Source organism: Myodes glareolus, chromosome 17 (genome assembly GCF_982192425.1).
Source record: "Myodes glareolus chromosome 17, mMyoGla1.1, whole genome shotgun sequence".
NCBI classification, from domain to species: Eukaryota; Metazoa; Chordata; class Mammalia; order Rodentia; family Cricetidae; genus Myodes; species Myodes glareolus.
Window position 1 is genome coordinate 48,265,744 of NC_142042.1, and position 26,842 is coordinate 48,292,585.

At 44.7% G+C, this 26,842-nt stretch overlaps 1 protein-coding gene and 1 pseudogene across 2 annotated transcripts in view; one reads left to right on the forward strand and one right to left on the reverse strand.

Annotated features, from left to right (window-relative positions):
• The window catches only part of Elapor1 (endosome-lysosome associated apoptosis and autophagy regulator 1), an 83,435-nt gene that overhangs the window by 49,656 nt on the left and 6,937 nt on the right, over positions 1–26,842 (forward strand). For both annotated transcript variants that reach the window (XM_048443511.3, XM_085677818.2), the window contains 12 exons: positions 7,067–7,214; positions 7,679–7,759; positions 8,233–8,338; positions 8,477–8,626; positions 17,573–17,661; positions 17,965–18,142; positions 18,766–18,894; positions 19,500–19,590; positions 21,385–21,490; positions 21,706–21,843; positions 23,204–23,467; positions 25,391–25,564. In XM_048443511.3, coding sequence (XP_048299468.3) covers positions 7,067–7,214; positions 7,679–7,759; positions 8,233–8,338; positions 8,477–8,626; positions 17,573–17,661; positions 17,965–18,142; positions 18,766–18,894; positions 19,500–19,590; positions 21,385–21,490; positions 21,706–21,843; positions 23,204–23,467; positions 25,391–25,564 — 1,654 coding nt within the window. The remainder of the gene's footprint in view (positions 1–7,066; positions 7,215–7,678; positions 7,760–8,232; positions 8,339–8,476; positions 8,627–17,572; positions 17,662–17,964; positions 18,143–18,765; positions 18,895–19,499; positions 19,591–21,384; positions 21,491–21,705; positions 21,844–23,203; positions 23,468–25,390; positions 25,565–26,842) is intronic.
• LOC125406510 (U6 spliceosomal RNA) lies at positions 26,721–26,816 on the reverse strand (annotated as a pseudogene).

Consider the following 26,842-nt stretch of genomic DNA (forward strand, 5'->3'; position numbering starts at 1 on the left):
TCATTAAGAAAGATACGATTTTTACGGACTAATATTGAACAACTAGTTGAAAGGATTAAAATTATTGAAAATCAGGGGTTATCTGAACAAGTGGATACTATGATAGACAAAATTGACTCCATGTCCAAGGGTACTAGGAAGTTACCTGAAAGGGTACAGGCTGTTGAATTTGACGTTCAGATGTTACCACAAAGTTTTGATAAGGTAACAGATAGAATGAACCTCCAGAATGGGAACCAAAAAACTGATACCTTAGTGAAATTACTAGAAACACGGGTAGGTCAGGAGATTCAGGATTTAAGGGATACAATGATAAAAAGATTAGAAATGATTGAAGAAACTATTGGAGCTGGTGAACAGAGTAAGAAGGCACAAGGACAGGATACAATGCCACCACCAGTTGTTAGAACTGGCTTACCCAGGGTCCTAACAACATACCCTGTAATTTATTCTGACAAAGGGTTAACTTCCAAAGGCTCAAAGGGAGTTAAAGAAGCTAGATGGACACCAATAGCAATGAATGATTTAAAAGAAATTAAGCAAGCTGTCGTTAACTTTGGCTTGCACTCTGCATTTGTTAAGGAAATGATAAGGACTTGGGCTTCTAATGTCAGAGCTACCCCCCATGATTTCTCTCAGCTAGTGTCTGCAGTTTTAGATGATGGGCCTTCCTTGATGTTTGGAATTTATTTCAGAGAAGAATCCAAACATATGGAACGGCAAGGAAGAGCAAAAGGTGTGGAGGTTTCCCAAGATCAAATTCTTGGTGTAGGAGCATATGCTGATCCACAGGTCCAAGCTCTTTATGATGAAGAAGTGCTGTCCTTATGTCACAAAGCAGCCTTGAATGCTTTGAATAGAATACAAGATCCAGCAAAAAGGGTCGAATCATATACCAGGGTTAGGCAGGGACAGAGAGAACCCTTTACTGACTTTGTGCAAAGATTAATTAAGGCTCTGGACATAGGGGTAACAGACCCAGAAGCTAGACGAATACTTCTTGAATCTCTAGCTTTTGAAAATGCAAATACTGAATGTAAAAAGATAATTGGGCCTTTAAGATCTAGATCAGCACCAATGGAAGAATGGATACAGCATACAATGAATGTTGAGATGTTTAGCTATAACGATGAATCCTGGGTAGGAGAAGCGATTTCCAAAGCTATGAGGAGACATCAAACTACCAGGTGTTTTAATTGTGGTAAATTAGGACATCTGAAAAGGGATTGCAGGCAAAGAAATCCTAGGAATAATATCTCCTCTGGGAATGACAAAAGTAGGAGATCTCAGCCTTCAGGTATATGCAGAAGATGCGGTAAAGGCCGACATTGGTCCAACGAATGCAGGTCAACAACAGACAGACAAGGCAACCCGATACCATCGGGAAACTCCTTGAGGGGCCTCTCGCAGGCCCCCAAGCCAAAAGTGGCCCAGTCATTCCCAGTTACAGTCGAAAATGTGTCTCACCAAGAAAATTAAAAACTCCAATGTCTGCCGTAAAAAGTAATACTGGTCTAAATGATGAATTACATGTGGAGAATGAGTCAAAAAATTCAGGAGGACAGAGTAAACGTTTATTTTGGCAAACGTATATTAACGATCAAAGACCAAAGCTAAGAGTCTGTATAAATGGCATTTTTATTGAAGGCTTATTAGACACAGGTGCGGATGTAAGTATAATTACTCCAGAATCCTGGCATCCGAATTGGCCTCTTCATGAGGTAGATGTTCAGTTCCTGGGAATTGGAACCCTATCTCGTGTAAAACAAAGCACAAGATGGGTGGAATGCATAGGGCCTGAAGGGCAAATAGGAAGATTAAGGCCATATATAGCAAATATTGCAATAAATTTATGGGGCCGTGACCTGCTACAGCAATGGAATACCCAGATTAACATTCCTGTAGTTCCAGGAACTCACAATTCTGGGAAGGATATAATGAGGTATTATGGAAAAAGGTCACCAGCCATTCAGGCTGTACAAGAACACACAGCCAATAGCAAACCTTTAGAGGTACCAACAGCCCTACCTTTAAAATGGCTAACTGAGAAGCCAATATGGATCAAGCAGTGGCCTCTAGCTGAAGATAAGTTACAGGCTTTGGAACAGCTGGTACAAGAGCAACTAGATGCTAACCATATTGAAGAATCAACCAGCCCTTGGAATTCTCCTGTGTTTGTTGTAAAAAAGAAATCTGGTAAATGGAGAATGGTGACAGATCTAAGAGCTGTCAACAAGGTAATTCAGCCTATGGGTCCGCTACAATCTGGAATTCCTTTGCCTTCTCTATTACCAAGAGGATGGCCTCTTATAGTTATTGATTTGAAAGATTGTTTTTTCACTATACCTTTGCAAAAAAAGGATAGAGAAAAATTTGCCTTCACAGTGCCTACTTATAATAATTCTCAGCCTACTAGGAGATATCAATGGACTGTCCTCCCACAGGGGATGCTCAATAGTCCCACATTGTGTCAATATTTTGTTAATAAGCCACTGGAAATAATTCGTAAGCAATTTCCCAAGTCCATAATTTATCATTACATGGATGACATTTTATTATCTGATTCAAATAAAGATATTTTGGAAAGTATGTTTGAAGAAGTAAAGAAAGTTTTACCTAGGTGGGGATTACAAATTGCCCCTGAAAAGATTCAAAGAGGAGATTCTATTAATTACCTAGGCTACAGAATAGGGTTAGAGAAAATTCGAACACAAAAGGCACAAATTAGGAGAGACCGGTTACGGACTCTTAATGACTTCCAAAGATTGTTAGGAGATATTTCCAGTCTACGACCAGCTGTTGGGATAACACCTGATCTAATAGTTCATTTAAATAAAACCTTAGATGGTGATAAGGATTTGAATAGTCCCAGAAAATTGACAGTTGAAGCAGAAAAGGAACTGACAATGATTGAGGAAAAATTACAGGAGGCACATGTGGATAGGGTCAACCCGAATCTTAGTTCCATCCTAGTCATACTGCCTTCCAGAATTTCTCCTACAGGGATTTTAATGCAGAGGGAAGATATTATTTTAGAGTGGATATTTATACCTCATAAACCAAGTAAAAAATTAAAAACTTATGTAGAAAAGGTTTCAGAATTAATTATAAAAGGTAAACTGAGACTTCGTCAACTAGCAGGTATAGACCCAGCAGAAATTATAGTGCCTTTTACTACTGAGGAAATAAGAAAGTTATGGGAAGATAATGAACCATGGCAAAGAGCTTGTGCTAATTTTTTGGGAGAAATTAGCAGCAACTATCCCAAAAGTGATAGACTTAACCTCATAAAGAGAACTTCTTGGATTCTTCCTAGAATTGTACGTGATGCTCCAATAACTGGAGCTCGGACATTTTATACCGATGCAAATAAATCAGGGAAAGCAGGTTATAAATCAGAAGAATTGAGTAAGGTGGAACAAAGCCCTTATAATTCTGTCCAGAAGGCAGAATTATATGCCATTCTTATGGTGCTAAGGGATTTTAAAGAACCTCTTAATATAGTTACAGATTCACAATATGCAGAAAGAGTTATCTTGCATATTGAAACCGCTGAATTCATACCAGATGACACAGAGTTGACTTCATTGTTTATCGAGGTACAGGACATAATTAGGAATAGGCTTTGTCCAATGTACATAACACACATCCGGTCCCATACCGGTCTGCCTGGGCCTCTAGCACAAGGTAACGCTGAAATTGACCAATTATTGATTGGAAGCGTTCTGCAGGCCTCAGAATTTCATAAAAAACATCATGTCAATAGTAAAGGCTTAAAGAAAGAGTTTTCCATTACATGGCAACAAGCTAAGGACATTATAAAGAGATGTCCTACTTGTTCTTTCTATAATCAAACACCATTGCCTGCAGGGAGTAACCCAAAGGGTACTCAAAGGAATGAAATCTGGCAGATGGATGTGTTCCACTTTATGGAATTTGGTAAATTAAAATATGTACACCACACCATAGACACGTATTCAGGTTTTCAATGGGCAACTGCCCTGAGCTCAGAAAAGGCTGATTCGGTAATCACACATTTATTGGAAGTTATGGCCATCATGGGTATACCTGCACAAATAAAGACAGACAATGGTCCAGCATATGTATCTAAGAAAATGAAACGCTTCTTTGCTTATTATAATATAAAACACGTTACAGGTATACCAAATAATCCTACAGGTCAGGCAGTTATAGAAAGATCAAATCGTACTATAAAGGATATGCTAAACAAACAGAAAGGGATGAAAGATACCCCCAGAAATAGATTGCATAATGCTTTATTAACCTTGAATTTTCTTAATGCTAATGAGAAAGGAACAACAGCAGCAGAGAGGCATTGGATAATGGAAAAAACTTCTGAACTAAACCAACCTGTTTATTTCAAAGACGTGCTGACCTCTCAATGGAAGCCAGGAGATGTGCTACGTTGGGGAAGGGGTTTTGCTCTTGTTTCCACAGGAGAAGAAAAATTGTGGATACCATCAAAATTAATAAAGGTTCGATTTGAAGAGGAGAAACCTCTTGGAAAGGAGAAATGACAGCATCTACAATGATGATAACCATACAGGTGGTAAGAAAAGCATATAGAATGGGGGCAGGGTTCTGTTCTTATCTCCACAGGAAAACACTGATCTTTGAAAAGTTCAAGGGACCCTGGATATTTGAATACTGACAGATGGAAAATAACGGCCCAATAGGGACTATCAAGAAAACTGAATAGGTTCTGTAAGTACCATATACTAAATCATATTTCTAAATTTATAGAGCTGGTTTTAGAGTTGGACTCTGGCTCAGTCCCTCTCTAATTCCAAGCCTGTTGTTTAAAGAAAAACCCAGAGTTTCTGGAGTTTCTGTCTCATGTCAAGAGCCATGATATGGGACAGAAAGAAATATGAGTTTAGAAAACATCTTTACTTTTCTTCATATCTATCATACCTTCATTAAATATATCTATCATGTCTCTCATTGAATATAGGTATTCATGTATATGTCTATATAATTAATGTTTAAGTTTTCCACAATGAACAATGAGTTTTTCCTACAGTGACATTTGAAGTTTCCAGGAAGAAGATGGGGCCCCATAACAACAACTCCACCTGGTTGATATGACGTCATGATACTGATAGCGCTACTACAAGACCTGTTTTGGGTACCAGCTGCACAAGACGGTTCCAACGTGCTGAAATGGTGCACATCTTGTACAACATTCTGGCCAGACCTCCACAAAATACTCAGAGACTATTTGCAATTTTAAAAGACATTGATCTTGAAATTTAACCATCATTTTACTTTCACAGGATCCCCCAGAAAGAACGTCGCCCCCATGACAGCTGGAAGTAATTCTAGAGAACGACGTCCCCTCTCCCAATAAAGTTTGTCCTTGGGTTTAGGGACATCATTTAGGGGTTGGTTATAATTAGTATACGGTTGAGGGTTGGGGGAGGAATTTTATAAGCACAGGAATCTTAAAAAAAAAAAAAAAAAAAAGGAGGGATAATTGGATTATGGGATAAATAGATTTGTACTTGTGAGTTATTGCTTTTAGACAAACATATTGGTATCGATTCTTATATATTGATACAAAGTTAAATTATGTTGACTATTTTATGCATGCATGCTTCATGCTTCTACTTCTGTTTAAAACATTTTTATGTATTTGTATATATATATTGTATTGATATATGTATATTTACCATATTGCATTGTACACTTCTACCTCTGATTAAGATACTTATATATTGTTTATGTATTGATATATATTTACCATATTGCAATGTATACTTGCACATTGTTTATATTTGGAGGTCTCATTGTCCTCATTTATTGCACACTTGTTTATTATCTCAGTCTTTAAGTTAGATAGATATTGAGAATTATATAGATCAACAGTCATCTAAGTTTGTCATTTATAATTAGACTAATCAGGTTCTTTAGATATATAGAGATTATATTCAGTATAGATAGATAATCTTCAACCTCTTCAAAGAGCTGTAGAAAATGGCCTTTAATCTAATTCAGAGTTCTATGGTAGGGAGACACAATCACTCCTGGCAACACTGATCTATGCCCGAGAGAATGTTGAGCACCAAAGACACTCCACCTGGAGCCTTTCTTCTTGGCAGAACTGGCCTTTGGGTAAAGAAATGCTCATACCTCAACTACTGACAGAGTTACAGAATATCCGTAAATGGATAAAACAAGACTGTCATATCCTGCCAAGACAGGGTAAGATAGTTTTGAAGTTTCTTGCCTTTGAAAATGGTATGTCAGTTACATCAGGCCTTAGCCAAAGTTGGTTGCTTCAACGCTGCAAATGTGACTTTGGGTGTTTGTCCAGGTAGCCAGTTGTCTCTGCGATTTGGTACATGTTCTGGAAGTTGTTTGATTGCACTTCCTAATTACTCAGATAACATTATTTCCCTTCTCAGATCTTCGATGGGATTGAAGATTATATAAATGTAGTTACTTTCCTTTCATGACTTGGCCAAGTTATTTGTTATACAAGACTTAAGCTAGTTAGAATAGGATATTTGTATTTATTGTATATAATTTCGTAGGTTTGTACTTATTGTATATAATTGCGTAGTAGGCTTAGAACTCTCTTACTTAAACAAAAGGGGGAGATGCTGTGGGAGTTCCTTCAGCTCCTTCAGCCAATCGCCGCTGAGTTACCAGCCCATTGGGGCGTGGTCTCTCCCTTTAAAAAAAGCAGCGGCTGTCCTCCACTCTCCTTTTGTCTTCCGGCTCCGTTTCCGGCCCCTGGACTCCTTTCCTGTTCGCGCGGAGGGGCTGTTGTCTGGGACGGTAATCTGTAAGTTTTTTCCCCTTTGAATAAATAACCATTCTATTAATCATAATTCCAAACTGGTGTGGGATTGTCTGTGACTTACGCCTTCATCTGGGGACCGTGCTCATTCAAACCACTACAAGGTACAAGTTCCAGCTTTTGACTCCTGAGTCTGGAAATCCCCAGAATCCCTAACAGGAGAACATGGAACCTAACACATGGCACAAAGCCTTGTGGGATGTCCTGCTGCCGTAACTCTCAGTCCTTGTTCTTTCCCAGGTCCAAGTGGGTTCCCCGAGGAGACTACATCGCCTCCAACACGGACGAATGCACAGCCACTCTGATGTACGCCGTCAACCTAAAGCAGTCCGGCACGGTTAACTTTGAATACTACTACCCGGACTCCAGCATCATCTTTGAATTTTTTGTAAGCACCTAGCCTGGGGAAAGGGAGGAGAGGGTTTCCAGAGAGGTCAGGAACCTCTGAGGTTCAGATTCATTTATAGGAATCAATCACAAGTATAGCCATGTTGGGGAAGTGTTTTGGTTTTCACTCTAGAGAAAGCTGTGAGCAAAACGGGCAGAGGCCTGGGGAGCTGAGGGGAAAAGGCACAAGGCGAAGGACACAGGTGGTGAGGACAGAGCTTGTGGATTTCCTAGACGTTCCATCCTGTTCAGACTTGTCATGACTTGCAAGTGACTGAACTGCAAATTCTTTCTCCGGGGTCAATGTTCAGACATCGTTGAGTGTAGCTTACTTATCTGTTCTTGGTTTGGGAACTGGCGGCCCCTCTCCCAGAGATCAGTGTTGTAGAGCATCAGAAAGCAGGGAGTGAGGTCCTCATCTCCTCAGGAGGCCGAGCCTCTCATCCCAAACCCCTTCTGCCTCAGGTCCAGAATGACCAGTGCCAGCCCAATGCCGATGACTCCAGGTGGATGAAAACTACGGAGAAAGGATGGGAATTCCACAGTGTGAGTACCACACCAGCCACCCCCACCATCCCGGAGGAGGGGCCGAGGGCCCTAAAGGGGAGCTTCTGCTCCAGTGCCCATGGAAGGAGACATCCTCTCCTTGTAGTTGATGGATTAGGCCATAGGGTGGCCAGTTTGCGCCTCTGACTTATTCCCAGGAGCCAAACCTTTCCAGCTTGGGGGCTGGGTTTTCTGTAAAACCAGAGAATGATCGAATGCCAGTCTCCCTTACTGTCAATCCCGCTGGTCCTATAAGAGGTGCTTGTAGTATATATGCTGCAAAGATCATATGTGGAGAACCAGAGAAGTGTGGGAGATGGTTTGAAAGGCAAAGCCTCAAGAGGCCACACTGAGGAAGAGGAAGGAAAGGGTCAGAATAGGCTCTGCCTACTCAGCGAGAGACCAGTGAGGCAAATTAACAGTGCCCGTTTTTTTTGTGACGAATTAACACCTACCTTATGTCTTTTTTTAAGGTTGAGCTAAACAGAGGCAATAATGTCCTCTATTGGAGAACCACAGCTTTCTCAGTGTGGTCCAAAGTGTCCAAGCCCGTGCTTGTGAGAAACATTGCCATAACAGGTACAGAGAAAAGGCTCAAATCTGGGGTCTGCTGCTGGCTTCCTGGACTCTTGGCTTCTAGGGAAGGGTGAACATTGGCCCCCAGGGCCTCAGTGTTTTGGATCAATCTTGATTTTCTATGCCATTCTTTCTCCCCAGGTGTGGCTTACACTTCGGAATGTTTCCCCTGCAAGCCTGGCACATACGCCTCCAAACAGGGCTCCTCTTTCTGCAAGCTTTGTCCAGTCAACTCTTACTCAAATAAAGGAGAAACTTCTTGCCATCCATGTGATCCTGACAAATACTCAGGTGATGTTTGGGGGAGCAGGATACGGAGGAGGAGTGGGTACCAGTGAATACGCAAAGGAAAGCAGGAGACCCATCCTGCTGGCCTATTACTGAAGACAATAATTCTTTGTTGTATTTTGTTGTTGTTGTTTGCTTGCTTGCTTTGGTAGGGAAGGGGGTATTAAGATATATTGTTGGAGGCCACCTGTTCATTTCCTGGCCTCCCAGACTCCCAAAATAACCACACAGAAGCTATATTATTTGCAATACTGTTTGGCCAATAGCTTAAGTGTATTGCTAACTAGCTCTTACACCTAGAATTAACCCATTTTCATCATTTTATATTTTACCATGAGGGTCGTGGCCTACCAGCAAGATTCCACCTGGCAGCTCACATCTTTCCCCTCTGGTGGCTACATGGCATCTCTCTACTCTGCCTTCTTTCTCCCAGCATTCAGTTTAGTTTTCCCCGCCTAACTCTGCTCTGCCTTGCTATAGGTCCAAAGCAGTTTTTTTTATTCATTAGTGGTAATCACAGAATACAGAGGGGAGTCCCACATGAAAGACAGGGTCTGTTTAGTCCATACTGGCTTTAACCTCAAACCTCAGTATGTAGCAGAGGTTAGATTTGAATTTCCTTCTTTTCTCTTTTTCTTTTCCTTTTTTGAGACAGGAGCACTGGTTGCCTGGCACTCACTTTGAAGACCATGCTGGCCTCAAACACACAGAAATCCACCTGCATCTACCTCCTGAGTGCAGGTATTAAAGGTGTGTGCCACAAGGCCCAGCTTGCCTTTGAATTTCTGTTCCATCTACTTTTACCTCTCTAGTATTGAGATTATAGGCAAAAGTCACCATGCCTAATAGGTATATTAAAAAAACTATTCAATTTTTATTTTTGATGATAAGTAGTAATTACATATTTACATATGTATCAATGAACCAACCTGCTTCCATCTTGGACTTGAAAGTCATCTTATAATAAAGATAAACTAGGTTCATTCCTGTTCATGATTAAATTGCTGTTTCTCAAAGATTGGGCTTTGTCCCACCTATAACCTTAACTGCAATGATTCTGTACTGCCTCATCCAGGAAATGACAACCACATCTTTGTTTCAAAAGTTATTAGACCACCTTGCAAGTATACCTTTGATCAAAGGGTTGTTATGACCACCTGTTGTTATGACCGCCATGTTATAGTCTGCTTCTGTAACTCTGCCTATTTGCCTACCAAATTCCCCATCTGAAAACCCCCTGCCCCTGAGCTATAATCATTATTTTGCCCATGTCCAATGCTGACTTCTTAAAACCCACCTTAGGATTTTAACCCATGTACCCAAATTTTTAAAAGCTTGCTTTAATTAGTTTGGCATGATGATGGGGCGGTGTTCTTTCTCCTTGAATCTTTGGGATTAAGAGTATGTGTGTAGTACAGTGTGATATTTCAATATATGCCTGCCTTGTGGAGTGATCAAATCAGGCCACAATCGTCACCATTTTGGCAACAAAGGTTGAAAAAAGAAGTTTGGATCTTTGGCCAGTCTAAGTGATATCCACTGAACACCAGGCAGACTTTTTCACTAGTTTCTTTTGTTTTGTTGAGACGGGTCTCACTGATCTAAAGGAAAGTGGGGGGGAGAAGCCTCCAAAAAACATCCTGATTTGAAAAAACAGGACCTGGGGCTGGAGAGATGGCTCAATGGTTCAAAGTGTGTACTGCTCCTGAATATGACCTGAGTTAGGTTTCCAGAGCCCCTGACACCCGTGTGGGGCAGCTCAAAACTACCTGTTATTCCAGCTCTAGGGAATCTGATACACCACTCCTCTGGTCTTCCTGATCACTGATCCCAACCCACAAACATACATCTTTTTTAATTTAATCTTTTTTTTTTAAGAGAAGGAAAAGACAAGACCTGGTCACGTAAGGATATGTCAAAACACTGCTGTAAAATAGGTCCTATCACCAAAGAGCACTCTGCCTACCCAGCCCAAAGTGATGGATACCAGGTCTAAACTCCAGAACTGGCTGTAAAACAAGAAGGAAGGGGAAGGGGTCTGGTCTGCTCTTTCCCCTAAGAACCCTTATCCCAACTCTTTCTTCCCCTTCTACAGAAACATGTCCAGGCCCAGCACAAGGCCATTGGCATAGCTCCTCACCCTCCATAGACATCCCCATGTGTCCCACAGGTGGTAAGATGTGTGGTTGTTAGCCCAGGTCGGCCGCTGACCTGTGACTTGCTTGCTTTTATGCTCCTGATATAAGAGCCCTACTTTTCTGCACAGATCTTGCCAACTGTGTGTAGTTTTTCAGCCAGACAAGAAAGTTTAGATCTGGGAGGAAGTTTCTAGCCAAACATCTAAATTCCTGTTTTTCCACTTTAATTTTTATTCCTCTTCCCTTCTCCACCTCTATCAATGGTGTCTTTGTTGGTCTCTCATTGGCTCGGTTTCTAGCTCAGCAATTGTGCAACGGTTTGAATGACAAGGTGGTTGTAGAAAACCGTGTTTTGATAAATGCTGTATAAGCTGATGTCTGTCCAAGAACTGCCCTGAAATTGTTAATCCAGGAGCTGAATTCTTAAAGTTAGTCTTCTGCCTCCAGTTTCTCATCTGTCACGTTTACTGGGAAAGATGCGGAGAGTCTAAGACAAGCCCAACATGAAACGTGCATGGAAAGTGGTTGAAGACCAGTTCACACACACACATACACACACACATACGCACACACATCCTTACACATACATACACACACATGCACACACATTCACACTCATACACACACACATCCCCACACATACATACACACACATGCACACACATTCACACTCATACACACACACATCCCCACACATACATACACACAATACACACACGCACACACATTCACACACATACACACACACACATGCACACACATTCACACTCATACACACACACATCCCCACACATACATACACACACATACACACACGCACACACATTCACACACATACACCCACACACACACATGCACACACATCCCCACACATACATACACACACATACACACACATCCTCACACATACATACACACACATGCACACACATTCACACTCATACACACACACATCCCCACACATACATACACACACATACACACACGCACACACATACACACACATCCCCACACATACATACACACACACATACACACACACATCCTCACACATACATACACACACATGCACACACATTCACATTCATACACACACAAATCCCCACACATACACACACACATACACACACACGCACATACATTCACGCACATACACACACGCACACACATGCACACACATTTACACTCATACATACACACACACACACACACACACACACACACACACACCTTGGCTGGCCTTGGTGCCTGTCCTCCAGGTTGAACCAAAAGGTGGAAATCTGACTATATAAACACACGAATGTGCTCACTCTCCATGGTGCAGTGGGGATCAGGCTAGGAACGCTGAGTGTAGCATGCCATGGAGGCAGAAAAAGAGAAGTGGTTGACTCTCAGCCTTCACTAGCCGAGATCTTACAAGAGCCAAGATCTGCAGTTTCATGGGGACAAGATATTTGGGGTGGGAACATAAGCGAACTAGAAGGTTCATGGAGTAATTTAGCATGATAGCCCCGGTCAGCTCCTTTGTGCTGTGTTAAATGCTAGCTGTCCACTTCCTAATCGAAGCCCATAAGGTTTAAGGGCAGGGTCTCCAGAACACACTCACTAGGTTCAAATCTCAGCTTCACCACTCACCTAGGTGCGGTGGTACTTTCTCATCAGGGCCGTCAACCCACAAATAAGAGACTTATTATTAGGAGACCTATTATTATTATAAGGAGACTTATTATTCATTAGGAAAGCTTGGCTTTAGCTTAGTCTTGTTCCTAACTAGTTCTTATAGCTTAAATTAACGAATATTTTTTAATTTTTATTCTGCCGCATGGCTTGTTACCTCATCTCTGTCTGCACTGCACATCCCGCTCTCCCTGCGTCTCACTCGCAAATCTTGTGCGTCTAAATTTCTCCTCCTTTTCCTCTCTCCCGGGAAAGCCCTCCCGTGCTCTCCTGCCTAGCAACTGACCATTCAGCTCTTTATCAAACAAATCACAGCAATACTTCCTCACCCAACATTTAGGGACTGTGGCTTATCTTTGCTGAAGTTTCTATATGCATTCCTAGTGGAAGCCCAAGAAGCAATTGTGCCTCCATTTCTTTATCTCTAAGATAGAAGTGACAATAATCATATCTACCTCATGGTGATAGTGTGGGGACTGGCTACTACAGGGAAGGATCTAGAAATGGGCCCAGTAGTTTGTAATTGCTATTTTCTCTTTGGTTTTTCAAGACAGAATGTCTCTGTGTAGCCTTGGTTGTTGTGAAACTCACTCTGCAGAGCAGGCTGACCTCGAAGTCACAATGATCTGCCTGCCTCTGCCTCCTGAGTGCTGTGTAGTTGTTATTTTTCAATTTTTTCGTGTAATGTTGGGGATAGAACTCAGAACTGTGTACATACTAGGCAGGCCCTCCTCTACTGAGTTCTAACCCTAAGCACTGATCTACCTATCTATCTATCTATCTATCTATCTATCTATCTATCTATCTATCTATCTATCGGGGAGAGGCATGTGCATGAACATGTGAGCATGCCTCTGCACACATGTGGAGGTCAGAGAACAACTTTCAGGAAGGAGTCCATCCTCTCCTGATATATGGATCCCAGGAATCAGACTCAGGTTGTCAGTCTGGTGGTAGGGACCCCTTTACCCTCTGCAGTCTCCTACTCGCCTTGACCCCTGAGCATTAATGTTATTAATTCATGCTTCGTGAAGGCCTGTTCACATACCCGCCTCTTCTAGTATGAAAATGTTCTCACCGCAGCTTACAATAATAGGTCACGTGTATAGAAGTTCAATGCGACAGTATCTCATTTATTACTCAGAGCCTGACATGGGAGTGAGCTCCCCATTTACAAATGAGAGGTGAGTTTCCAGAAGGGCCCGCCAAGAGTCTGAGCTGGTAGGAGTTGAGCCTTAATGTGCCTTGGGTTCTGTGTCTGCTGAGGAAATGCTTTCCTTCCATAAAATGGGTCCCAGAGAGAACACCATACTGGAAGTGGAGTAGAAATATTGGCAGGAGAAGGGGGGCACAGAAAGAGGACCCCCAGCCCTGAGGTAAAGGCTTCCTGCATTTCCCCAAGAGCAGTGCCCCTCAAGCCACGCGCACTCCCTCAGCCGACCAAGCATCTAGGTGACTTTTTCACACTTGACTAGTGCCCAACTTAAACCCCTTGGTTTAAACCTGAGCTAGGAAAGTGAGGTCTGTCTCAGCACTCGGTTGATCATTTATGAAAGGCATTTTCTCAGTGGTCTGTGTGTAAACAGCTGGACCATTTCTGCTAAAACAGACCTGGGGTGTCAGGTTAAGTAAATGTTTAGCCAGCAGAACAAAGGTCTTTGTGCCAGATACACCTTCTACCCTGTGCTCCGCCAGGCTTGATACACAAGGCCCTGGGAACTGGCACGCGTTCAGCACCTCCCCCCAAATCTCTCCTGGCCAAGTCAGTCAACAGCCTCTGAATTGGGCCTCCTGCTTGTTTACCCAATAAATGAACTGAGAAGATTCCAGCTGTTTCCCAGCCCTTGCTTCCTTCTTGCTCTGCCTAATGAGACAGGGACAGAAGAGGTGGGGAGATGTTCAGTCTGGGGAACTCCCAGTGCAGGCCAACAAGGCACCCTTTGCAGAGTTTCTGATGCAGGAAGTTGTCTGGGAGAAGGAAGGGACCAGCTGAGGAGTGAGGCCTCTTTAGAAGGTGGGGAAGAGGCTCCTAACCCTTACTCAATCTCCTGGTTTGTTGGAATTTTGGGGGGGACCACCAACCAACTCCCAAAGAAAGACACGGAGACTTATTATTAATTACGAATGTTTGATGTTAACTTAAGCTTGACCCACTAGCTCTTTTAACTTAATTTAACCTGCTTCTATTAATCTATGTTTTGCCTCAGGGTTTTTTACCTTGCTTTCATTCTGTATGCCCTAATTTCCTGCTCCCTCCCTGCCTGTCTGGCCCTTGCTGTCTTCCTGGGGTGTCTTTTTCTTTCTTTCCCCTTTTAGAGCCTAAATTCCCCCTCTTACTCTCCTTGCCGGGAAGGCCTCTCTCACTTTTGGCCATTCAGCTTTTTATTAGATCAGTCAGGTGCCTTAGGGGGGCAAGGTAAAACAGCAACAGAGCTTTCCATAGTTAAACAAATATTCCATAACATTTTCCCTTTTTGGCTAAATAAAAAGAAAGGTTTTAGCATTAACATAGTAAGACTATATACAATAAGCATTTTTCACTTAACTGTGAAACTGTGAACAGCAGCGCCTCTCAAAGGTGCTGTATCCGTTTTTGTTTTTGTTTTCTCTCCCCCCCCCTTTTTTCTCCAGCTTTCTCAGGCCCTATGTGGAAATTCCAGCCCCACACTTGGCACTATCCTAATGCGCAGATCTTAAATAAAAAGCATGTGCAGGCTTGCAGGCCATAATAGCGACTGCCATTTCTTTTTTTATATAAAAATATTTATTGTTTATTTATATGTATGTGTGCGTATGTTTGGGGATGTATCTGCACCTACATGTAGGTTCCCAGCGAGGTCAGAGGAGATCCTCTGTGACTGGAGTTGAAGGCAGTTATTCCCTGCTCAGTGTGGGCAGAACTGAACTCTAGTCTCTGAAAGAACAAGTGCTCGAACTGCTGAGCCATCCCCTCAGCTGCCGTTGGGAATATCTGCATACAGCGGGCCAGGCATGTGCTGGCTCCATCCCTGTAGACACTGTTACTCCTCCTCCTCAGATGAGGGAGCTGAGAAAGGTTAAGTAATTTGTCTAACATAACGCAGCTACTAAACAACGAATCAGGATCCAAACCTAGACCTGCCTCGCTTGCAATCTCATTTGATGACACCATGGTGCCTGTCAAGTAATATGGGATTTCTTTTAAGCGCCCTTTTTCAATATCCGGAAGGAGAGGCTGCCTCACCCTTATGAACTGCTTCTCTGCAGAGGACACAGCATTCATATTAGAAGTGGTGGATGCAGCAGTTAGGGGAATTACAATGGGGAATCCCATAGGCAGTGTGTTTTTACTCATTTTTTTCTCTCGTGTGTGTGTGTGTGTGTGTGTGCGCGCACACGTCTATGTGTTCGCATGTGTGTGGAGGCATGTGCGAATGCCGGTTCACGGGCTTGTGTGTACCTACATGTAGAGGCCCAAGGTCTGACATTGGGAGTCTTCCTCCATTGCTTTCCAATGTTGTTCATTGAGACAGTGTACCTCAACTGAACCCAGAGATACGGACTCAGTATCTCACTAGCAAGATTGCTCTGAGCTCTTCTATCTGCCTGCTGTGTGCTGGAACCACAGGAGGGTCCTCACACCTCCCTGCCATTTAACACAGGTTCTGGGGATCAGCTCTCCAGCCCTGACACTCGTGTGGTAAGCACTTTAACCACTGGACCATCTGTCCATCCTTGGTGTTCTTTGTTAGGAAGAAAATCCTATGAGAAATTTTAAATTTGCATGAATTTTACCTATGTTTCTTGGTAAAAGAAACAGCTTTGTTTCTCTAGGAAAAATTCATACAATATATTTTGATCATATTCCTTCCCATCTCCAATCTTTTTTTTCTTAAATTTTTTTCAAAAAGGATTTATTTGGGCTTTTGAGACATTTGTAGCCGTAGCTGGAACTCACTATGTAAACCAGGCTAGCTTCAAACTCAGAGACTGGTCTGCATCTGCCTTCTGAGTGCTAGGAATAAAGGCGTGTAACAGTCTACCCAGCTTCAAAACGGTTTTTTGTCTTGGGTGTGTGGCATATACTTGTTTTCCGAGCACCTGAGGCATAAAGCTTATGAGTTCCAAGCCAGAATGGGCTACATTTTAGGACCCTTGTCTCTAAATTCAAAATAAAACAAAATACGAAATTTGTTACTTTAAGGAGAATTCATGGGAATAGTTCTTATACAGAGGTTCATGGTATTGAAGCAACATTATATCATGATAAGGGGAACACAAAGAGCCCAATAAAATGGCTAAGAATACGGGGTTCAGTGATAAAATACGCACGGTCCTGGGTTCAGTTCCCAGGACTGCCAGTGTAGGGTGAATCTGAGTGTTTCTCAGCAGGTCAAGGCGAAAGTCAGAGCCAGGATGCCCAGGCCAAGGAAAGTCAGAGGTGCCTTTGTCTTGAGGTCTTGGAAATTCCAACTTTATTTGTGTAGCGTGGTCTCACGGAGAAGGGGAAGTAACAGTAGGCCTTCTTCATGCTGGTCAGACACTAAGAGAACACTCAGACAAGGTCTCAGGATAGGACCTGGAGAGAGAGTTCAGGGGTTAAGATCACCGACTGCTCTTCCCAAGGACCCAGGTTTGATTCCCAGCACCCACATGGTGGGGATCCGACACCCTCTTCTGACCTCCTTGAGCACAGGCACACGCGTGGTACACAGACACGCATGCAGGCCAAACACCCTCACACAGACACAGAAAAATAGCTTTAAGGAAAAACTTCATAAGACGAAAATTTAAAGGGCCTAGCTGGGCACGGTGGCTCATGCCTGCAATCCTAGCCCTGCAAGATGCTGAAGCAGAATTGTTTCAAGTCTGAGGCCAGCCTAGACTTCACAGTGGGTGAGTTTCAGGTCGGGCTATCCCACCCCCTTCCCTCCCGCCCCCCAAAAAAGAAGGAGGAGGAGGCAAACAATAAACAATAAAAACAGAAAGCGAACCCTTTCTGGAAGTTTGTAGTGACACACCCATGGCCTGGGTCACTAGCCAGTGGCCACGAGTGGCTGGTGTTTGTGTAAGACAGCTGGGCTGCTCTCTTGTATAACTTGAAATACTTTTTTTTTAACTTGAAATATTTTTTTTTCTCCCTTTGGTCCTTCAGAAAAAGGATCTTCCACCTGCAAAGTGCGCCCAGCCTGCACAGACAAGGATTATTTCTATACCCACACAGCCTGTGATGCTAATGGAGAGGTGGGTAGCACACTTGGAGCCCCCCGCTCCCTGGTCCTTAGACTTGACCACTGTTCCAACTCCAGTGGTCAGTGAAACTGACACTGGAGAAACCCCCACCAACCTGCATGATGAACCCAGGCTGGTGGGGGGGCCAAAGGGCATGGCTTCAAGTTCAGGTCGGACACTCTTTCTGTCCGTGTGTCGCTCAGCATTGACACGTGTTCTTTTTCAAACCCACTCCGTTTTCTTTTGCTTGTGTTCTGGTTTGAAACATGGCCTAAATCCCACCCATGTTGACTCTTGCTTACTTCATGTTTGCAGACACAGCTCATGTACAAATGGGCCGTGCCAAAAATCTGTGGTGAGGACCTCGAGGGATCAGTGAAGCTGCCCGCCTCTGGTGTGAAGACCCAATGCCCGCCCTGCAACCCAGGCTTCTTCAAAACCAACAACAGCACCTGCGAACCCTGCCCCTACGGCTCGTACTCCAACGGCTCCGGTAACAGCACCCTTGCTCTGTTTCCTCCGTCCTCTCCATCCTAATATTGGGGGTTGGTGGTGCCCAGAGGAGCTAGCCGAGTGCCCTCTGCCCATCCTCTGAAGGCAGTGAAGGGCAGGTCAGTTCTGAGGACCAGGTTCAGGAATCTGTAGGTCAGGGTCAGATCTAACAATTGCCCTGTCTTCTGCCTCACTGTCTCTGCGAGTGTGACTCAGGCCTCGAGAGTCTCAGTCTTCACAAGAGAGGTGTCCAGGATGCGGCAAAGACACTAACTAGGGAGTCCATGGGGCTAAGACGACCAACTGGGCATAATGGCAACCTATAAGTTACATGACACAAGGGAGTTGGGGGAGGAGGAGGGCTGTGTACCTGCGAGAACAAATGCATTTGGTGACAACATGGGAATCCTGGGATGTACCTGAGGGAGCTAAAAGGGGCATCAAAGCGAATGTTTGGTCAGTAGGGACCGCTGGAGTTCTGGTCAGCGTGTCTAATTTGAACGTGTTGTTTGGGGGACCTCTGACCTAACTTGGGGCGGCAGCACCGCGCCGTCCACTGTTTGGCGGCCACTTGTCTGTCTGGCAGCAGGTTCAGCCACTGAACGAGTCTTGTGCTTCCCCTAGATTGTACCCGCTGCCCAGCGGGAACTGAGCCTGCGGTGGGATTTGAATACAAGTGGTGGAACACGCTGCCCTCCAACATGGAAACTACTGTCCTCAGCGGAATCAACTTCGAGTACAAAGTCCTGACCGGTGACTACCTCCCCCCAACACTTACCCCGGTGACTGCCTCTCCCCCGTCACCCCGTGACTGCCTACCCCCCACCCTGTCCCCTGGGCTGTCATTCTTTGCTCTCCCACTGGGAATCATGACTCCCTTGAAAGTTCCACTCCCTCCACGGACATGCCACCATCATTTAGTTTCAGAGAGAGAAAGGAGCTAGGAAAAGCATATACAAGCCAGTCTTGGTGACTCAGGCCTATAATCTCAGCACTCAAGAGGCTGAGGCAGGAGCATTACTGCAAATATAAGGCAATAGTGAATTCCAGGCTGGTCTTAGTGTGAAATCCTTCTCAAAACAACAAAAATATTAAAAAAGAAAGAAAAAGGGGGTGAGGCAGCAGTATTACCACAAGTCCTGGATAGCCTGGACTACAGAGTGAGATTTGATCTAGAGAGAAGAAAGAAAGGGGGTTGGGGAGGAAGAGAGAAAGAGAGAAGAAAGAAGATAGAAGAAAGGAAGCTAGTAGTAAGTTAGCTGCCGGATAAGCATCAGGTCTGGATACCTTGCAGGACAGTGTTATTATCACATTATCCCCCTACCTGAGAGCATTGACTCCTCCCTCTCCTTTTCCAGGCTGGGAGGTGGCTGGTGACTACATTTATACAGCTGTTGGAGCCTCAGACAACGACTTCATGATTCTCACTCTAGTTGTGCCAGGATTTAGGTGAGGACGACAGAACCAGGGGAGCCCAGGCCAACCCAGCCTCTTCCAAAGCCCACGTCCTTGAGAGTCTGACGTGGAGAGGCCTCCAGATTTGAGTTTTGTTTCACTTAAGTATCGATCCAGAACAGAGAAGAGCACACCATGGCCACGTTAACTGTGCACCAGGACATGTTCTTAGTTAATTTTTATTCATTTTTATTTTGTACATATACGAGTGTTTGCCTGCATGTATGTGTATGCCCTCATGAGAAGTGGGTATGTATATGCCCCATGAAAGGACAGAAGGGGACATTAGATTCTTTAGAGCTGAAGTGACAGACAACTGCAAGCCACCATGTAGGTGCTCAGAATCGAACCCCAGTCCTCTGCAAGAGCAGCTAGTACCCCGAATCGCTGAGCAGTCTCTGTAGATCACCCCCATGCCTGTGATGGTTAATTTTGAATGTTGGCTTGAGATTTGGAATCACCTAGGAGACATATCTCTACATATGTTGAGAAGGGAATTTCTGGAAAGGTCTAAGGAGGATGAACTGTCTATGTGGGTTGGGGTCTAACTAAGGAGAAAGAGCTGTCTATGTGGGTTGGGGTCTGACTAAGGAGGAAGAGCTATCTATGTGGGTCAGGGTCTAACTAAGGAGGAAGAGCTGTCTATGTGGGTTGGGGTCTAACTGAGGAGGAAGAACTACTGTCTATGCGGGTCGAGGTCTGACTAAGGAGGAAGAGCTGTCTATGTGGGTCGGGGTCCTAGGCCTCAGCCTAGGAAGGAGGAAATAAGTGGAATAGCAACGTGTATCTGCTGCTACCTGACTTTGGACGCACCTGGTCACCTCATGCTCCAGCTTCCCTGCTTCCCATCACATGGACTGTATCCCCTTAAACTGTGAGCTGGGATAAGCCCTTCCTCCCTTAGGTGCTTCCTGTTCAGTGATTTACCACAGCAGTGAAGCAAACTGATGCAGGACCTGCCCAGCGTCTCTCACTGGCCGGCCACATCAATCCTTCCTTCTCACGACAGCAGTGATAGTTTTAGAGACTTAGAAATAACGCCACAGCAGGGCTGGAGAGAAGGCTCAGGCTGCTCTTCCAGAGGCCCTGAGTTCAAGTCCCAGCACCCTCATGGTGGCTCACAATCATTTGTAGTAAGATCAGATGCCCTCTTCTGTCATTCAGACGTCCATGCAGGCACAATACTCGTATACATAAAATAAATAAATCTTTAAAAAATTTTAAAGAGAAAAATAAGGCCACAGTACCACTTACAGTTCATTTTAGTGAAATTTTAATAGACAATTTAATAAGCTTTGTGTGTATGGATGTTTTGCATAGATGTGTATATACACCCTGTGTGTGTCAGTTTGATGCCCTGGAACTGGGGCTGTGTATGCTTGTGAGCCACTACATGGGTTCTGGGATTTGAACCTGGGTCCTCTGCAAGAGTAACAAGCGCTCTAAACCACTGAGCCATCTCTCGAGTTCATTGTTACTTGAGGCAAGAAGATTGAGTAGGATGGTTCTTACTGCATTTTATAAAGTACATTACCACCCTGAATACTGTTGGACAGCGATACTATAACGAGAAATTAAGATAATTATCACTTCCATTCCCTAGCCAAGGGAGCTACGCATTGACCAGGTGAAGGTCAGATAGCTTGGATGGCGTAGTTGGACTTAGGTCTCAATCTTTCCAACTCTTCACCCAGGTCCCTCAAACCCTCAACTGACCCTTTCTGCTGTCTAGACTCTTTAAGTAGCTCTGCCTGGCCTCGGAGATGATCTGTAGTTGATGTCCCACAGACCTCCCCAGTCAGTGATGGCCGACACAGAGAACAAAGAGGTGGCCAGGATCACATTTGTCTTCGAGACCGTGTGCTCTGTGAACTGTGAGCTCTACTTCATGGTGGTATGTTTCTTCTCTCAGTAGCTGGGGGCTTCTGCCGGAGGGTGGGCCCAGCTTGCCCTAGCGGTAAGACGATGTGATGGGCAAGCATTATGGTGATTCCGCCGAGCACGAGCCCAGAGTGACTTAGAACAGGTCTGACGAGTGTGACAGCCCACAGGGTAGTGCCTGCTTCCTGCAGCCATGACACCTTACTCACTTGTCTCTCCTGGGCTCAGGGCATGAATTCTAGGACCAACACTCCAGTGGAGACGTGGAAAGGCCCCAAAGGCAAGCAGTCCTACACCTACATTATCAAGGAGAATGCTACTGTGAGCTTCACATGGGCCTTCCAGAGGACCACTCTGCACAAAACTGTGAGTCCCTCTCCATCCCTGGGGTAGACTGTGCGCACAGGAGGGATCCCGGCACGAGGTCATACGCGCTTTGAAAAGGCTTGGCGTAGCCCGCTGAGGGCTTGTAGCCTTCTCTACGTGGTTCCCAGGGAAGGTAGCATTGCATCCCTGCAATCATCTGTCTTTCCTTGCAGTCGCCAGCATGGGTGAAGCCAGATCTGCAGCTATTTCTAAGAAACACCCCCCCTGCTTTTCTTTCATTTTTGAGACAGCGTCTTGGTACATAACCCAGGCTGACCTGAAACTTTCAATCTTCCAGTTTTACCCTTCCCAGAGCTAGATTACCAAACCTGGCTTCTCGGGGCAGTGGTGGCGCATGCCTTTTATCCCAGCACTTGGGAGGCAAAGGCAGGCAGATATCTATGAGTTCGAGGCCAGCCTGATCTACAAGAGCTAGTTTCGGGACAGCTAAGGCTACACAAAAAAAAAAAAAAAAAAAAAAAAAAAAAAAACAAAAAAAACCCTGTCTCAATAAACCAAGAAGAAAAAAAAAGCCATTGTCTTTTTAAAGTTAAATCCACTATTTCTAATGTTACTAATTTCATTAGCATACAAAGGATCACCACTAAATAAAGTGAGAAAGATGCTTCTCAGGTTCTTCTTAGGCGTCAAGGGATAGGCCTTAAAAAGAGCTGGGGACGTGGCTCAGTCAGTAAAAGCTCTTGCCATATGAGCCTGAAGAACCCATGTTTGATCTCGAGCACCTATGTGAAAATCAGGACATGAGACAGTTCAATGAGAGACCCTGTCTCAAAAAGTAAGGTGGGGATGGTAAAAGAGTGTCCGGTATCAGCTGGGCGGTGGTGGTCATGCCTTTAATTCAGCACTTGGGAGGCAGAAGCACAAGGATCTCTATATCTCTGAGTTCGAGGCCAGACTGGTCTACAGAGTGAGTTCCAGGACAGTTAGAGCTGTTACACAGAGAAACCCTGTCTCAATCCCCCCCCCAAAAAAGAAAAGAAACACCAAAAAAGAAAGGGAGGGATGGAGAGAGGGAGGGAGAGAGGGAGGGAAGGAAGGAAGGAAAGGAGAGAGAGAGAAAGGAAGGAAGGAAGGAAGGAAGGAAGGAAGGAAGGAAGGAAGGAAGGAAGGAAGGAAGAAAGGAAGGAAGGAAGGAAGGAAGGAAAAAAGGAAGGGTGGTGGTCTTGTGTCTACTTCTGGCTTCCACATGCATATTCACACATGTGAACACACATTCACATGCACATTTATACATGTACACACAAATAAATAAGTAAAAATAAAATCAAGGTTCTGCACTTTGAATAGCTGCTGCTGGCTCAGGCCTCTCCTTCCTCAGCCTTTGTTTTCTCCTCTCCAGGGCAGAAAGTACACCAACGATGTTGCCAAGATCTACTCCATCAACGTCACCAACGTCATAGGTGGCGTGGCCGCCTACTGCCGCCCCTGCGCCCTAGAAGCCTCTGACGTGGGCTCCTCCTGTACCTCTTGTCCCGCTGGCCACTACATTGACCGAGATTCTGGAACCTGCCACCTCTGCCCCCCCAACACCATCCTGAAAACCCACCAGCCTTACGGTGCAGAAGCCTGTGTGGCTTGTAGGTCCGGGACCAAGAGCAACAAGGTACCAGCGGTCTGCCACACACGGTGACCTTTGCCCTCTGCTTGGATGGGCGCTGGGTTCTAGATGGGATTCTCGGTGGGGGGGACCTGATACCCATATGCTCTCCCTAGCAACACCCGCCCCATCCCACGCTCAGGTTGTTGTGAAGGACACCAACAAGGTGCGGCCGTGGGTGGTGAGTTCATAGCAGGAGGTCTCGTCTTCCCTCTGTAGTAGACAAGTCTCATCTTCAGCTGGTGGAGAGCTTGCTAGTGACCTTGGGATCCAGAGGGCTATTTGGCCTCTGTGCAGACACCTGAAGGGAAGAAATAGTGGGGTCCGGGTCTGTGGCTCAAATTCAACCTAGTTCAATCCAGCCTGTGCACACAGGAATCCACCTCCTCTCTCTTGGGAAGGTGAGTCCAACCTTTGAGGGACATATACACTGGCATCGCTGGCCTCCACGCAGGGTTTGCTCTGCTCTGCTAGATCTCTGCAAAGATCTAGCGCGGCAAAACAGTGCTATCATCCCCTGAAGTTTCACGTCCACAACAGACCTGAACGAGCCAGGCGTGATGGTGGCGCATACCTGTAATCCCAGCACTTGCGGGGTAGAGCTCAAGATTACTCTTATCTACATAGCAACCTTGAGGCCAGCATAGAACTCAGGAGACCGAGATCCTGTCTCAAAACACCAAAACCTAAAACATGACAAAACCCCAAAGACAGTACCCGTGACTAAAAGGGTCTTAGATACGCGTTAACACTCATAACCAGTTTGTGTTTTGCTGATCACCCCAGGTAGCCGCCCATGAGATTTTATTCATTTCTTTAAATTTGTTTATTTATTTATGAGATCAGGTCCTGTGTATTCTAGATTGACTCCAAACACGGTGTAGTCCCGAGGGTGACCTCAGATTCCAGGGCCTTCTGCTTCGTTTATCTGCAAAGTGTGTATGATTGTCATACAGACCCCTGATGACCTTTTAGGAGTGCCTGAACAGTCTCCTTAGCTTTCTTCCCCAGGAGCTCCCCCTGCTGCTGAGGGAGGGAATGGCAGTGTGTCAGGCTGCATCTAATGGCCTAGGGGATTAGATTCACACAACAAGAAACAGGAAGCAAAGCCCCTCCCACAGTTCAGTTTCCTACAGAGAATCCCAGAAAGAGGAAGCAAATCTCAGTGTTTTAAATGGCCACGTATGTGCTGCACATGGAAACCTCTGGAACCCTTATTTCTGTTAGGGCCCCATTGTCTTCTGCTTGCAAGAGAGGCTTGGTCAAAGAGCACTTGCCTAGCCTGCACAAGGCTCTCGGGTGAATTCCTAGCACTATTAAAAACAAACTCAGAAGTTCTCCAGTGAATACTGGGGTCTGGGAACCTCAGAATTCTGCAGTGGAATATATATACGCCACAATAAACCATAGGTCTATTCAAAGACTTTGACACAAGAGGACATTTCATGAACTTGAATGAAAATCGTCAGACATATTAGAACAGGGATCCTTGGACACCATAATTAATACAAAAGTGGCTTTAGTCCAAGGCTGTGTGGACAGTTGCCAGGCAGATGTCTTTGTCAAAATCCTTTGTATATATATCTATATATAGATATAGATATATATACATATATGTATGTATATGTATATGTTATATAGGGACGTCCTTGTGGAATATTAACGCTGGTGGTTCTGTCAGCGTCTTTCATGACAGCCACCATGGGCGATTGTATACAAACCCCCTTTCAGATGTGCCATTAACTGAATGGCAGGGTAGATCCTCTCAGCGTCTGTTCCAATAATGTCCACTGCAGCCCTTTCTTCCCTTCCTCCTCTTTTGTTCCACTCAGTCTGGAGCAACTTGGGGAGATCTGTTACACTCCACTGCACCCCACTGCAGCCCTGAAGGCTTCAGACCGCCTGCTGACCCGACCCTTCTCCCCTCAGATCCACTCCCTCTGCTACAATGACTGCACCTTCACCCGAAACTCTCCCACCAGGACGTTCAACTACAACTTCTCTGCTCTGTCAGGCACTGTCTCTCTGGCAGGAGCGCCGAGCTTCACTTCGAAAGGGCTGAAGTATTTCCATCATTTCACTCTGAGTCTCTGTGGAAACCAGGTAAGCTGTGTGGGCTAGCGGCGTGAGAACCGGAAAGGGGGTTGGAGGCCGGAGGTGAGCGCAGGAGAAAAAAAAAAAACAAACATAGAATCCCCCAGGCAGCAGAGGGATGAGAGAAGTAAGGAGGTTTAAATAGCAGCAACTCCCCCTGAGGATTGCTCTTATTCCTAAAATTAAATGTGCAATAAATACTTAGGGAAATAAAAAAAAAAGTCTTAAAAGTAAGATCTTTGTTTACTGTTACCTGAACTTCCCTCAGAGATATTCAAAAACTTTCAGATGTTAGAAGCATTTCCCATTTTAAATTTTAGACTGGGAATGCTTGGCTGGGGTCTATGAAACCATCACACAACCGGAAAAGCTTTACCGCAGAAACCCTTCCAGCCTCCAGTTATTTCTGATAACGGATACTCACGCTCAGTACACAAGAGTAAGCGGAGGGCTGGGACCCGGTTGGTAAGGCACTGGCCACGCAAACAGAGGACCCGAATTCAGAGTCTGAGCACCACGTCAAAGCCAGGCAAGGCGGCTTGTGCCCACAATCCCAGTGTTGGGGGGCAGACAGACAAACGCCTGGGGCTTTCTAGCCAGCTAACTGGTGAGCTCCAGGTTCAGCGAGACACCAAGGAAGTAAGATGGCACGTGGCTGAGGAAGACACCTGACTTTGGCCTCAGAAGCATGCAGATCGACACAGACGCACACTCATGGACACACAGCCGTCTGTCACCACCACCCCACATCGGACTAGGCAGAGTCAAAAACGGTGCCACACATTTGTGGTCCCACCCATTCAAGAGGCTGAGGCAGGAGAGTCATTTGAGTCCAGGAAGTGAAAGTCAGCCTGGGTAACATAAAGAGATCCTGAGATCCCCTTGATCCATATGTTGGAAGGAGAGGCCCTGTAAGATATTTGCTCTCCCTACACATGCACACAGGTTCACACTTCCACTTCTGTCCGTGTGCACACACACAAATTAAATGAACAAATGTAATTTTAAAACAACGTAAGGCAGAAGAGAAGCCTTAAAGAAGCAGTCTTTGGTAGCAATACGTTGTTTTCTGGAAGCTGGATAGAATAAGCTGCCCTTAGTTTCTCTATATGTATCATTATTTTTTTTTCTTTTTTTAAAATAAATTTTTTCAATTTTTTTTTAAAAAAATATGGAACGCTTCGCGAATTTGTGTGTCATCCTTGCACAGGGGCCATGCTAATCTTCTGGATCTGGATTTCAAAGTCAGGCTATGTAGTACACGGTTCAAAAAAAAAAAAAGGAAGA